General features: G+C 41.7%; 1 protein-coding gene across 2 annotated transcripts; it reads left to right on the top strand.

Annotated features, from left to right (window-relative positions):
• Positions 1–8088: 8088 nt before the first annotated feature.
• LOC124526080 (olfactory receptor 2S2) lies at positions 8089–13359 on the top strand. Of its 2 annotated transcripts, XM_047098819.1 has the most exons (2): positions 8089–8098; positions 12410–13359. In XM_047098819.1, the coding sequence occupies exons 1-2, from the start codon at positions 8089–8091 to the stop codon at positions 13357–13359; spliced, it is 960 nt and encodes a 319-aa protein (XP_046954775.1). The 2 variants fall into 2 exon arrangements, with proteins under 2 accessions (XP_046954775.1, XP_046954767.1); XM_047098811.1 differs by lacking the exon at positions 8089–8098 and having other exon boundaries at positions 12400–13359.
• The last annotated feature ends 900 nt before the right edge of the window (positions 13360–14259 follow it).

Here is a 14259-nt window from a genome sequence, read left to right as displayed (position 1 = left end):
GTTTCCTGAATTGTTCTCTTCCTGTCTCCATAATTAACCTCTTATCCTTAATCATAGCCCCTACCAGAAAATCATTCACGCTTTTGGAGCAAAGAAGAGGGTGAGTAGCTTGTGGCAAAACTGATACCAGGGTCAAAGACTCTGGCCTTTTTTCTTTCCCCTTTTTGAAGATTTTATTCACCCCTGGCTTCTGTCCCTGGATAGCAGTGGCCTCCCATAGGTCATCAGAGTGATTTGGAAACAGAGATGTATTTAGGAGAATCAAATGAATTCTATTAATTTCCTGACCTAGCTTGACCAACCATGCAGCCAAGTGACCATCGTGGCATGACACTACATGGCAGTCAGATGGAGAAGAAGGTGATGTTCACCAGGAGACATCTAAGAGTCATCCGCATGATTGGTGAGGAATTCCAAGCCAGTTCCCAATAGTCATCGATCTAGAAGTCCAGCTAAAAGAATGAGTGGAATAGAAAACTTCTGTTAGCTGACATGAACTTTTAATCCAATAGGGAGGAAATAAACTAACCATAAAACAAACAGCCTTTGCTGACAAAGAGTTATTGCAAAAAGATAGTTAAGCGCAGTGAAGAAAAGTCTCAGTGGAACTCGGGAGGCTACAGAGTCAATAAAACAAAAGCAGTTTGCCAAAGAGAAGCTAAAAGAAAAGGTGACTGGGAGATAAAAACATGACCCTAGGGGGAAAAATCCACATTATTTATCAAATAAAATTCAGCAGAAAGTATTTAAAAGTAGATAAAACAATGCTTAAAATGAATTTTTACATTAAAAGTAACTTAAATTTCTCTCCTAGTCTTCAGAGGGAAAAAAAGGGGGGGGGCTCAGTTATTCGAGAAAAGATGAGAGACATAAAAGATAGACCGGGGGGGATCCATTATGTAATTCTTGAGGAGAAAACAGAGCAGATAAAAAGCAAATAGTAATTAAGGAGGAGAAAAAACATTCTGCTGAACAGATAAAATTTCATTCATAAAAGTTTCATGAATCACCAGGTAAGAATTGTAGCAAAAGACACACCTATACACAGTCGATACAGGATAATTTTTGATTCTCATCTATGTTAAAATAATTCTATAGACTTTTCCACAGGAGAAAAGCATATTTTCTAACAAGGGATAGGAATCTGGCTGCCATTGGCCTGCTTTTCCGTTACCCTAAATGTGGATGCCAGTGGAACAAGGTTTTCTGAGTTCTGACAGAAATGGGCTGTGAGTCCTGAATTCTACGCACCCTGACCATTGCACAAATGTAAGACTTGAAAAGACATTTTTGGCACGTGCACACACAGAAAGCACGTACCCCTATAATCTCTTTCTGAAAAAGAAGTTTTATTTATAAAGTTCTCCCAACAAATAGTTTAAAATAAATAATTGAACGAATGTGACAGATATGGTATGTAAGATGCTAATGATCAAATGCTAAAGAATAATAAAGTCTAATGAACTCTTGATACCAAATTTGCCAAGACAAATATATGAATTATTAGAAAACACATAGAGGGAAATACTGATAACAAAGCAATGGTATAACTCCAGTTACAATTCTAGATGACTTTATTAAGCTGAGAAATTAAGAAAGAGAAGTAAAGGTACAACCCATTTAAGGTTTCATCTTATGAAGGATGTATCAGGAAGGGGAATCTTATAAGTATAATTCACTGCATTGATACTGAAATACAAGTCTTGATATGCTTGTTGAAATTTTAAGAGACAAGACGAGTAGAAAAGCATTAGGATGAAGACTTTTGAAAGAATTAGAGGATTGTGAATGAACAAAAAAAGTTGATCAAATGAAAAAAAGTCATTTATTGAATCTGAGTAGATTAAAATCATTGTATATTAAACAAATGATACACATTACCCACTTTTTAAAGGAGTTTCAGGGTTCCTAACATTAGGAATGTTAGATCTATTGCAACCATTTTATTAATAGATTCAAGCAGAAAAAGTGATCTCATTGACAAATGTTGAGAAGTCATTTGATAACATTTAATATTTATTTCTGACTTTTTAAAAGTAGCAGACTTGAATAGAGGAAACCATCCCTGACATGAAAGAAAATATCAGAACATCGGCCTGTATCATGTCTACAACTTGGATTAGAACACCTGCTTTCAATGTCTACATCATTCTGCAGAGTCTAACTAATTAGATGAGGCCAGAAAAATAAAGGACAAAAATAATGAAAAGAAGAAAAAAAAAGAAAACTATTCACAGACGTTGTTCAACTACAAAAATTTTAATCAAATGTCAAAGCTACTAGAAGTAGTAGGAAAGTACACTAGAGTGGTTGTACATAATTCACAGCAGTCACAAGAATTTTTAAATACCTTGGGAAAATATATAAAGAAGTATGAAAGAACTATATGAATATCATGTATTTATAATCACATACGAACAGAAGAAATAAAGAAACAGTTTCATTTTGGAGGAAGGAAGTGCCCTGAATGTAAGCTTTAGGACATTTAACTATCCTCCAAGTGCTCTCATTCAAAGCCTTTCTCCCCCTTGCCAACAGGTTGGGATGAGCCATGCTCCATTCACTTTCCCATCCTTAGAGCAAGCACATGCTGTTAGTTGGGAAAGAAGGTTCAAGCTCAGGGCTTGGAGGCAAAGGTGAAGGCTCACTGACCTAAAGGTTACAGAAGCAAAGAAAACCAGCCTCAACTCAGCCCTTGCTTTTGGAGATAACCAAGGAGTCTAGAACAGACCACTGACAAATGGAGGTTTTCAGAGCTCTGCTTATGTGCTGATTAATTTCCACCTCATTACAACCAGTGACCATTTATCTCAGGTTAGGATGATGTCTTAAATCTTCAAGAGATTACAGCAGCCAATGAAAGTTATTACAAACATGATCAAATCAAGCAACACAGATAATCACAGATAACAGGTCAAGAATGTAATCACCCAAATAGCTTAAATCAGAGCATTTCAGATGCTGGACTGCAGGAAAGGACCAGGTGTGGAAGCAGGACCTGACTGCTTCTTCCAACAGAATGCCAGGAAGGAATGTAGGAGTGGGGGAGGGGTTGCAGAGATGCTGTCCCAGCTGCAGGTTCCATGCTTACCTCTGGTGTTTGCAGAGTTGAACTGAGTGTCCCTCAAAAGTCTTTAATGGTATCAAGATAAGTATTATGAGGGTCAAACAAAATTTGATCCATACCCAGATTTGGCTGAAGGTTGCAAATTTGCAATGTCCACTATAAGCACTCATAAGACACACCTGAACCCCCTAAGAATGCCATCACAGAGGTCAGCTATATCCTGTACTGTGCACCTATTATTTTGGGTGTTGGGGGGAACTGCTCGCTCTCACTCTTATGTGATTCTAATGAGGCTGCCAATCATAGTACACCAGCTCTTGGCACAGCAATCGGGTCTAATGGAAGTCATGTAACCTAAGTCAAACTAACCAGAGCCATTCCTCAGGAAATTTCTAATTGGAGCATGCAGAGAAAGGGTCTTGTATTAGCTTTCTATGCTGCATGGAGGATCATCACTAACTTAGTGGCTGAAAACAACACACGTTTATAATCTTGCAGTTTTGTAAGTCAGGATCAGCCAAGTCCTCCACAAGGCTGCAGTGTAGGTGTTGGCCAGGGCTCGGTTCTCACCTGGAGACTCAAACAGAAGAATGTGAATTAGGCTCTTGACAACTCTCTTCCCTATCGCATGAGGAAATCTGTCCACCAGCGTTTAAAATGAAGCCAGGAAAAAACAAGTAGAGATAAGAAACAGATGGAGAGACCCAGGGTCCTAATGACATGTAGAGTCCCTAATTCCAGCTATGCCTGAGACTGAATCCACCCTTGAACTTCTCAGTTGTACGAACATTAAAGTTCTTTTTGGGATTAAGCCGGTTGGAATAAGTTTTCTATCTAGCAGCCTAGGAAGTCTTAACAATTACAAAGCCCAGAGAAAAACATCTTTATATGGTCTCCCTCTCTTGCTGACCACTGCATTCTCCACCTGCAATTCTACATTTATATAACCTGGTAGGTCATTCTCAGTTGAGATACAAGAAACTGCAAACCAGTCTTGGTCAAATCCCAGGCTCTTTTTCAAATAAAAGAAAAGGAATAAACTCCTTTCAGGCCTATACTATCCATGAACATAGATGCAAAATCCTAAATTGATTGTGGCATCAGAGGAGGCTGAGCAAGGACATGGGACTTTTTTTTTTTTTAACATTTATTTTTGAGAGACAGAGAAAGAGCACGAGCACAGGAGGGGCAGAGAGAGAGGCAGACACCAAATCCAAAGCAGGCTCCAAGCTCTGAGCTATCAGCACAGGCCCGACGTGGGGCTCAAACTCACAAACTGCAAGATCATGACCGAGCCGAAGTCGGACGCTTAACCAACTGAGCCACCCAGGCGCCCCAGAGACATGGGACTTTTATCTCCGTTAAGTTGTAAAAAAATCTCCACTTTGCAGTGTCAGTGGAGAGCATGTGGGAAGCCTAGACTTTCATCCCCAACCCTGAATAATGAGGTGCCCCTTTTCCTTCCCACTTGGGTGGTATCAGAGAGTGTCTAAAGGAGAGTCAGGACTTGTGCCTATGGTAATGAGGCCACCCTTCTTATGGTGTCAGTGGAGGACATGGGAGTAGTAACTATATACCCTTGCCCCTGCCAGCCAGGAAGGAATCAATCAGCAGAGCCCTAGTGGGGAGCTGAAATTCATCCTCTCTAGCAGCAAGGGGGATCTCCTCCACCAGGGAAGGACAGGCTGGTTCAATAAGCAAAGATCAGTCAATGCAATCTATTGTATTAACAAGCTAAATTAAAAAGAAAAAACTGACATGAGTAAAACAGGAAAAGCATTTGAAAAACCAATGCCCATTCATGGTAAAAAACAAACAAACAAACAAACAAAAAAACCTTTCAGCATTGAATTGGAGGTCCCATCCAGTGCAGTAGGGCAAGAGACAAGTCTAACAATTTTGAAGGAAGAAAAAAACTTTCATTGTTCACTGGTGTTATTATTGCCTACTATATAGAAAATCTAAAATAACTTGAAGATATATTATAAATATTTAAAAGAGTTGGGGCGCCTGGGTGGCTCAGTCAGTTAAGCATCTGGCTTCAGCTCAGGTCATGATCTCGCAGTTTGCGAGTTTGAGCCCCACACTGGGATCTCTGCTGACAGCTCACAGCCTGGAGCCTGCTTCAGATTCTGTGTCTCCCTCTCTCTCTGCCCCTCCCTCACTCAGGCTCTGTCTCTCTCTAGCAAATAAATAAAACCATTAAAAGAATTTTATAAATATTTAAAAGAGTTTAGCAAGGTTCCTCAACACTAAATCAATATACAAAAACAAATATTGTATTTCTATATTCTACCAACAGATTATGAAATATTTTTAAAGACATAAAGAAATATAAATATATGTATTGGGGTGCCTAGGTGGCTCAGTCAGTTAAGCATCCAACTTCAGCTCAGGTCATGATCTCATGGTTCATGGGTCCGAGCCCTGTTTTGGGATCTGTGCTGACAGGTTGGAGCCTGGAGACTGTTTCGGATTCTGTGTCTCCCTCTCGTTCTGCCCCTCCCCCACTCATGTTCTGTCTCTCTCTCTCTCTCTCTCTCTCAAAAATAAATAAACATTTAAAAAAATTAAAAAATATATATGTATTTATATATTTATATATAAAAATTAATATATTTATGTTAAAATATAAATATCCTCATACAGGGTTAAATCTGACAAAAGATCTCCAAGACCTTCATGCATAAAAGTATAAATTATAACATGTTTTGAACAATATTAAAACAGAGAAATATTTCCATTTAATGGGTTGGAAAATTCAATATTATGGAGATATTAGTTCCCCTCAAATTGATCTATAGAATAAATGTAAAACCAATTTATACATTCCCAAAACAATTACTGTAGAATTCAAGAAGTTGGGTCCATAATTTATATAGAAGAACAAAGAACTAAAAACAGCCATCACACATTTGAATAAGTATTGGGTGGGGAGAAAGGGACTCACCCTACAAGATATCAAAGTATACTAAAAAGCAATATTAATTAGGGCAGCGTGGCATCAACACAGGAACAGACAGGTAAGCCATTTGGAAAAGAATAGAGATCCCAGAAATGAACCCCTTCATGTTTGGACATTTGATGTATAACAGAGAGGCTATTACAGATCACTAGAGAAAGGATGGGTCACAGATGTAGGCAGGACAATTGGACGTATGTGTACCAAGGAGAAGTATATAAAATATTTATAGCAGCATTCAACTAGGAGGCAACCCAATTATCCTTTGAAGTAGAATGTATAAATAAGCTGTGCTACATTCATATAATGGAATTTAGCAATACAAATTAATGAATTTAGCTACACTCGTAAATATGAATGAGCCTCACAAACATAATATTGACAGAAGAAGCAAGTTAAAAAGAATAACTACAAGCAATTGAATTGATACGGAGTTTAGAAAGAGGAAAGCCTAAACTATACTGTTTGAGGATGCATACGCAGATGATAAAACTCATGAAAAACAAGGAAATGATTATAACTAAAATTGGAATGTGGCTATCTCTGGGAGGAGAGGGAGAGGATGGACAGGGAAAGAATACCCAGGGAGCTTCCAAGGTACTGGCAGTGTTCTACTCCTTTTTTTAGTATATGTGCTGCGGAAGCGAGCACAGTGTTCTACTCCTTAAATTAGGAGATCATTGCTTTCTTTTATTCTTTCAATTAAAAATATGTGTTTTATATACTTTCATATGCATTTACATGTGTGTGCTATATTTCACATTTTAAATTGTTTTAAATACCTAAAGTATTAAATAGTACAATGTGATATCACTTCTCATCTTTAAATTGGCAAAGACCGGGGCGCCTGGGTGGCTCAGTTGGTTAAGCGGCTGACTTCGGCTCAGGTCATGATCTTGCGGTCCGTGAGTTCGAGCCCCGCGTCAGGCTCTGTGCTGACAGCTCAGAGCCTGGAGCTTGTTTCAGATTCTGTGTCTCCCTCTCTCTCTGCCCCTCCCCTGTTCATGCTCTGTCTCTCTCTGTCTCAAAAATAAATAAACATTAAAAAAAATTTAAAAAAAATAAATTGGCAAAGACCAAAAGAAGTTCTTGAGAGAGCAAAGTAATATGTTATCAGAGGGTAGAAAACAGACATTCTCATAAGCTGATGGTAGGAATTTGTAAACTTGTCAATATTAAAAATGTACATAAATAGATAGGTTTTTACCACATGTGCTAAATTATGAATATGCAAAGATATTTGTTGTAACATTGACTGTAATAGCATAAGATGGGGAAAAACTGGAAGATCTAAAAGTCTATCAATATTAGACTGGTTAATTAAATGATGACACATTCTTAACACTGGAATACATACAGCCATTTAAAAGAATCAGGCAGGGATGCCTGGGTGGTTCAGTTGATTGAGTATCTGACTTTGGCTAGGTCATGATCTCACAGTTTGTGGGTTTGAACCCTGCTTTGCACTGACAGATTCTCTGTTTCCCTCTCTCTCTGTCCCTCCTCCACTCATGTTATCTCTCTCTCTCAAAAATAAATAAACATTAAAAAGAAAGAAAGAAAAAGAAAGAAAGAAAGAAAGAAAGAAAGAAAGAAAGAAAGAAATATAAAACATGTATAAAAATGATATATTTTCCAGATATATAGCTCCAATATATATTAACTGAGAAAATCAAGATATTAAAACAGTGTATATTTGTGCAAAATTTGTCACTGTCTTCATATCTTGCTTTTCTCACTGACCAACATCCATAGAATATTTCTGGGAAAAAAAGGCATACAAGAAATTGCTAATATTGGTTGCCTCAAAGGAACATAACTAGGTGACGAGAAAGAGACTTAATTTTTATTATACATTCTTCTATACCTTTTACATTTTGTATCAGGTACAAGTAATGCCTACTAATGTGGTGATAATCATGAGGAAGAGGAGGAGGAGGATATCCAATGATGATAAAGAGAATCAGATGTATTCAGACTGAAATACCAGCTCTGGATTTTACAAGAGATGTGGTCTTTGCTAAACTGTTTAACTTTTTAAAGTTAAAAATTTTAAGTTATGGGAGAAAGTATTTGCAAACAACATATTTGATAATATATTCGGTTAATATCCAAAATATATAAAGAACACATATAACTCAACATCAAAAAAACCCACAAATAATTGCATTAAAAGTGGGCAGAGGACCTGAATAGACATTTCTCCAAAGATGGCCTACAGATGGCTAACGGACACATGAAACAATGCTCAACATCACTCATCATCAGGGCAATGCAAATTAAACCCACCATGAGATACCACCTCACACCTGTCAGAATGCCGAGGATCAAAAAGACAAGAAAAGACACGTGCTGGAGAGGAAGTGGAGAACGTCTTAAAACCAGTGTTTGTGAAGCGTTCGTCACAGTGACTGGCACAAGGGAGCCGCTCAACGAACGCAGCCAATCCTGCTACTGCTGTTAGACATTTATCCTGCTTCCCCATTCTGGATATCTAGGACTTCGACATAGGGACAAAGTACGCCGTCCCTGAATCGAGCACTGGCTTCTCTGAGACCCCAGGGAAAGCTCTGGAGGAAGCCAGCATCTGCTGTATGCTCTTGTCCGTCTCCCCTTGACCGTGTCCCAGTCGTTACTTCTAATTGGGACAGGGTGTGTGGTCCCTGGAGGCCCCAGGTATGCTTAGGGCCTGTACCCCGTGCACATTTGACATTCCAAACTTTAAATTGCTTCTGGGACTAACAGGGTCCCTGTAGAGTTCACAGCTGCTGCCCGAGGACTCCTTTCACTGCTGGGGAAGATGTACCATTGGGATTTCTGTGTCTCAGACCAGGATGACATGTGTTCTCCACAAAGAGTCCTTAGCTGAGACACGCGGTCAGCCTGCACAGTTAGGAGGAAGGATGGGAGAGAAACACCAGCAGGGGCTAACATTGCCGTAGGGATTTAGCAGAGAGAAGAAGAAAGAGGGTCTCAGAGGTCAAGGAAATCCAGCAGGGGAGTGTCTGGGGTCTTTCTCTGGCATCCAGGGTCTGGCCCAGGGCACAGTGTGGAGTTGAGAACTGTGTCTGGGATCAGGAGACTCAGACAAGTGGCTGCAAGCAGGATGCAGTGAGAGATTAACAATAATCAATAATAACATAGAATGATTATAACAAAATATCCTAATAAGAGTTATGTGAGTGTGGTCTCTCTCTCCAAGTATCTTATTATGCTGTAGCCCCCACCCCTGCACTCCTTCTTCTTGTGACAATGCAAGATGATGAAATGCTCACGCAATGAGATGAAGTGTGGTGAGTGAGCCAGGGGTTGTGATGCAACATGGGGCTATTACTCACCTTCTGATCATACTCAGAAAGACCATCTTCTGCTTCCCAACCACAGTTGGAGGTGGTGGTGGGGCAGGAATTGAAACTTCAGAAAGCAAAATGTCGGTAAGGAGCAGGGGTGAATTACTGTATCGAGAATTTTTTTCCCAGAATACAATTTGTGCCCATAGTATTAGAATATTTGATAATATTGCAGAGGTACAAAAGGATTCCCTTTGATTTTTCTATATTTTCTTTTCAGTCACTTTTATCCACACATATTGTTTTCCTGAGATCATAGCAGTGTGTACAATTTTGTATTCTCTCTTGTAATTTATCATCATAGTATGATGAAATAATAGTGTAAAAACTATAAATGTAACTTAAAAATTTTTGTTTATTGATTTATTTTGAGAGAGAGAGAGAGAAAGCACACGTGTGAGCAGGGGGAGGGACAGAGAGAGAGGTGAGAGAATTCCAAATAGGCTCTGTGTACTGTCAGTGCAAAGCCTGATGTGGGGCTCGAGCCCACAGACCGTGAGCACATGAACTGAGCTGAAATCAAGAGTCAGATGCTCAATCGACTGAGCCACCCAGGTTCCCCTATAAATGTAATTTTAATGTTTAATACTCCATTATATGAAATGGCATTGTTATAAATTTATTGGTAGACAGTTATTTTGTTTCCTATATTCATTCACAAATATGGCTGTGATAAATGCCTTTATTGAGAGATACCGGCTCTCTGCTCATTGATTCATTAGAACTTTCTCCCAGGGGTGGAATTGCTGAGTTATGTGGGCTTTCCAGGTTTTTCTTTTCTAAGGCCAACTGCTCTCCAGGAAGGCTGTATGACAGTGTTTGAGGCTCTTGACTACACTGTGTTCCCTTCCTTTCCTCAGCTGCCTGCTGGCTCCAGAGATAAGTAGGGGCCAGACCACAAGCAAGGCCTGGTCCCTGACAGCAGAAGTGCCATACCCGTGGTCCACAGCCACAAAGGTAAAAACTTCCCTTCCCTTCCTCACTTCCCCAGGTGGACTTGCCCAGCTGGGGCTGTAGGTGTCAGAGCTCCTGGTTTTCTTCCATCCCAACTCTCCTCCAAAGCCTGATACAGCCCTATTTCCAGCTGGCCATATCTAGATGGGAGACCAAGCATTCAGATCTCCCCACCATGTGTGCTCATGAGCACACACACACACACACACACACACCCCATACCACACACGCAAAGGAGCAGGCAGTCACCTTCAACAAAGTCTGAGCCTTGCCTGGTGAGGATGGTACTGAGCAATCCATGACAGAGTTGGACCACTCTGGGTAGCACCTGTTCAGCCTTTTCTTGATGCACATGGGAAACAGGCTTAGGGACTTGCTCCAGCCACCCAGAACACCCATGTCACGGGCAGGGGCAGGTCCCAGAGCTCTGGGCTCAGTGCACAAGATCTTCCTAGTCGTTCTGTTCACTCCAATTGAACCAGCTTTCATTCAGCACTGCTCCATGCTGGGCACTAGGACTTCCATGGCTGCAGCTCTCACACGGGGCAAATCCCGTGAGCACTCATGGCCACAGCACATCGTTCACGGGCAGACGCTTCTGTGTGCACAGCCCCGGCTCGTGGGCGTAGACAGGATGGCTTCTCTAACAGAAGCCACTGCCCTTGGCCTCTGAAATCACAGCATATCCTTGTCACTATGGAATCCTGCTTGTGGCACCAACTGTAATGTTTACTTTTCATTTTCTGGAAGGGCTGGGAGAGCCACTGGGAGGAGTGGGAGATAAGCTGGGGCAGAATTCCATGGTGAAGCAGCTTACACACACACACACACACACACACACACACACACATGCTCACACACGCACACACACACACGCACCATTGCAATTAAGAAAGAGCTATAGAAATATTATGAATGAGGATTCTGAATATAGAGTCTGGGCAATTGCAGCTGAGAGCCTGGAAATCCTCTACACAAAGGCAGACAGGTCTTCCTATAAGCTAGCTGCTTGTGTAGAACACAAGAATGGAGGCAGAGAGCCAGAATATTACCCAAGAATAAAGTATAAACATAAAAGGACAAAGAAAAAACATTCCGTAGTCACCCCTGGCTAAGAATGTCACCAAGATTCTAATGAGCTGGGATTAGAAGTCAATGCCACATAACCTGCTGTCTGATGACTGTAGTCAGCATGGTTATTAAGAATTGTGTTAACTGGCCAGTGAGCTGCAAGCTGCCATTCCATAGTGTGGGTTCCATCACTCCAGTCAATCCTTGTGTTGGCTTCATAAAGTTCTGCCCCCTAAGGAACCTCCCCCCAATTTCTATTAGTGTGTGTGAAAATAGGCAGATCCCAGTTCAGATGACAGTCAAGTCTGTGTTGCTGAGGCTGGGCAGGCTAAGGAAGCAATCCTCGTTATGGCTGAGCCTTTACCTAGGCTTCATTCTGTCTGGATGTGGGTTAACACTTTTATACAAGTTGCTTCCAAACGTTAATAAAGTTTACAGAAGCTTAAAACTTTGCCCATTCTAAGAATTGGATCAGCTTGGGAATTCTCCTCTCTGAGAATCTAAGAGAGCCCAGATTAGGTGAAATTTCTATAGAAAGAAATAATTTACAGCATTTTCCAGCTGTTGATCATAAAACAGAGGAAAAGTCCTCCTTGACTGGGGATTAGCTCTACTGGGCTCCAGTCCCGCCTCCATCAGCAACTTGCTCAGAAGACTCAGACAGGTCACACCCCTCTCTGGGCCTCAGTTGCTTTTTCGGGCCATGAGAGGATGAAACATCAGAAAAACCCCTCGCACACAGTCGGCTGGAACATTTGAGGCTTTTCCTTGGTGCTAGTCTACTCTAAGCTCTGTTGTGTTCCACCCCCGACCCTCTCTCATCTAAAAGCTAAGGACACTCCCACTTACTGTCTCTTACTGCCATTTTTCTCTTACACACACATGCTCTCCTCTTATGTAGCAGAGACTTGATGGCATACTAGATGCCTGAGACTCTTCTCAAGAAAGCCTGATGTGCTGCTTTTGTACTTTGCTGATGACAGAAGGGATATCACATGGAAAAAGCCAACTGGTCCTCCCCCATGGTGGGGTTCATTCTCCTGGGACTCTCAGCCCACCCAAGGCTGGAGAAAACATTCTTTGTGCTCATCTTGTCTATGTATCTGGTGATCCTACTGGGCAATGGGGTCCTCATCCTGGTGACCATCCTTGACTCCCGCCTGCACACGCCCATGTACTTCTTCCTGGGGAACCTCTCCTTCCTGGACATCTGCTACACAACCTCTTCCATCCCTCTAGTCCTGGATGGCTTCCTCACTCCCAGGAAAACCATTTCCTTCTCAGGCTGTGCCATGCAGATGTTCCTCTCCTTTGCCATGGCAGGGACAGAGTGTGTGCTCCTGAGTGTGATGGCATTTGATCGCTATGTGGCCATCTGTAACCCCCTGAGGTACCCTGTGGTCATGAGCAGGTCTGTATATGTATCCATGGCTGTCAGCTCCTGGACAATTGGTGGGGCTGCTTCTGTGGTACACACATCCCTGACGATTCAGCTGCCTTTCTGCGGGAACAACGTCATCAACCACCTTGCCTGTGAGATCCTGGCTGTCCTGAAGTTGGCCTGTGCTGACATCTCCATCAATGTGATCAGCATGGGAGTGACAAATGTGATCTTCCTGGGGGTCCCAGTTCTGTTCATCTCCGTCTCTTATGTCTTCATCATTGCTACCATCCTGAGGATCCCTTCAGCTGAGGGGAGGAAAAAGGCCTTTTCTACCTGCTCTGCCCACCTCACTGTGGTGGTCATCTTCTATGGGACCTTATTTTTCATGTACAGGAAGCCCAAGTCTAAGGATCCCCTGGGGGCAGACAAAGAGGACCTTTCAGATAAGCTCATCCCTCTCTTCTATGGGGTGGTGACGCCCATGCTCAACCCCATCATCTACAGCCTCAGGAACAAGGACGTGAAGGCTGCTGTGAGGAACCTGGTGGCTCGGAAATACTTCACCCAGTGATGGAGGAGGGGTCCTCTGTGGTTCCTACCTCCAAGGGAGCAAGGGTTTTGATCATTGCAGCTGCCACTCAAAAACCAGGTGATGTTAACTGAAATGATCGCTTGCCCTCTAGTTCATTTTCAGGGATTGTGTAACTTTTCACGTTGTGTCTTCTGAGTTTTAGCCAGATATCTGAGAGCTTCAACAGATGCCAGGCAATAAATCGCTAATGTAATGTACAAAGACATTCTGAACACATCCTAAAACCGAGGAGAAAGGGACCATTAGGGCAAGCCGAATAGCGCATACTGTGTCTGAGCTACACAGTCAGTACACACAGGTGAGAGGGCTCTCACAGCAACTTTTTCATCCCTACTGGACTCCCCAGGACAGCCAGGAACAAGGAGGAAGTGGACATTTTCATTATTAGACTCAGTTTGCCTGAAATACTAAGAGGAGACAAAGACAAGGTCTCCACACAGAGGGCTTTTGAGTGGAAATAATCTAGCCTGATGAACTGAATTGCTTTTTAGCTATGAGAAAATTGAGGCTTATTTTTTCTCAATGCATTTCACATTATGAAACACTTCTTCTAAGTTAAATTCAAGGAGTATAGAGTTTGAATTTGATGTTTACCACTTATACAATTCCCAACAGAAAAGCTAGTTTTCTGGTAGATAATAACTCAGATTCTGGAAGAGAGAGAGAGAGAGGGAGGGAGAGGAGAGGAGAGGAGAGGAAGGAAAGAAGGAAGGAAGGAAGAGGAATGAAAGAAGGAAGGAAGGAAGGAAGGAGGAAAGAAGGGAGGGAAGGAAGGAAGGAAGGAAGGAAGGAAGGAAGGAAAGAAGGAAGGAAGGAAGGAAAGAAGGAAGAAGGAAGGAAGGAAGGAAGGAAAGAAAGAAGAAGGAAGGAAGGAAGGAA

This window comes from Lynx rufus, unplaced genomic scaffold (genome assembly GCF_022079265.1).
Source record: "Lynx rufus isolate CCGP_SWC_20201006 ecotype Redwood Valley unplaced genomic scaffold, mLynRuf1.p SCAF_10, whole genome shotgun sequence".
NCBI classification, from domain to species: Eukaryota; Metazoa; Chordata; class Mammalia; order Carnivora; family Felidae; genus Lynx; species Lynx rufus.
This window is presented reverse-complemented; position numbering and strand designations above follow the sequence as displayed.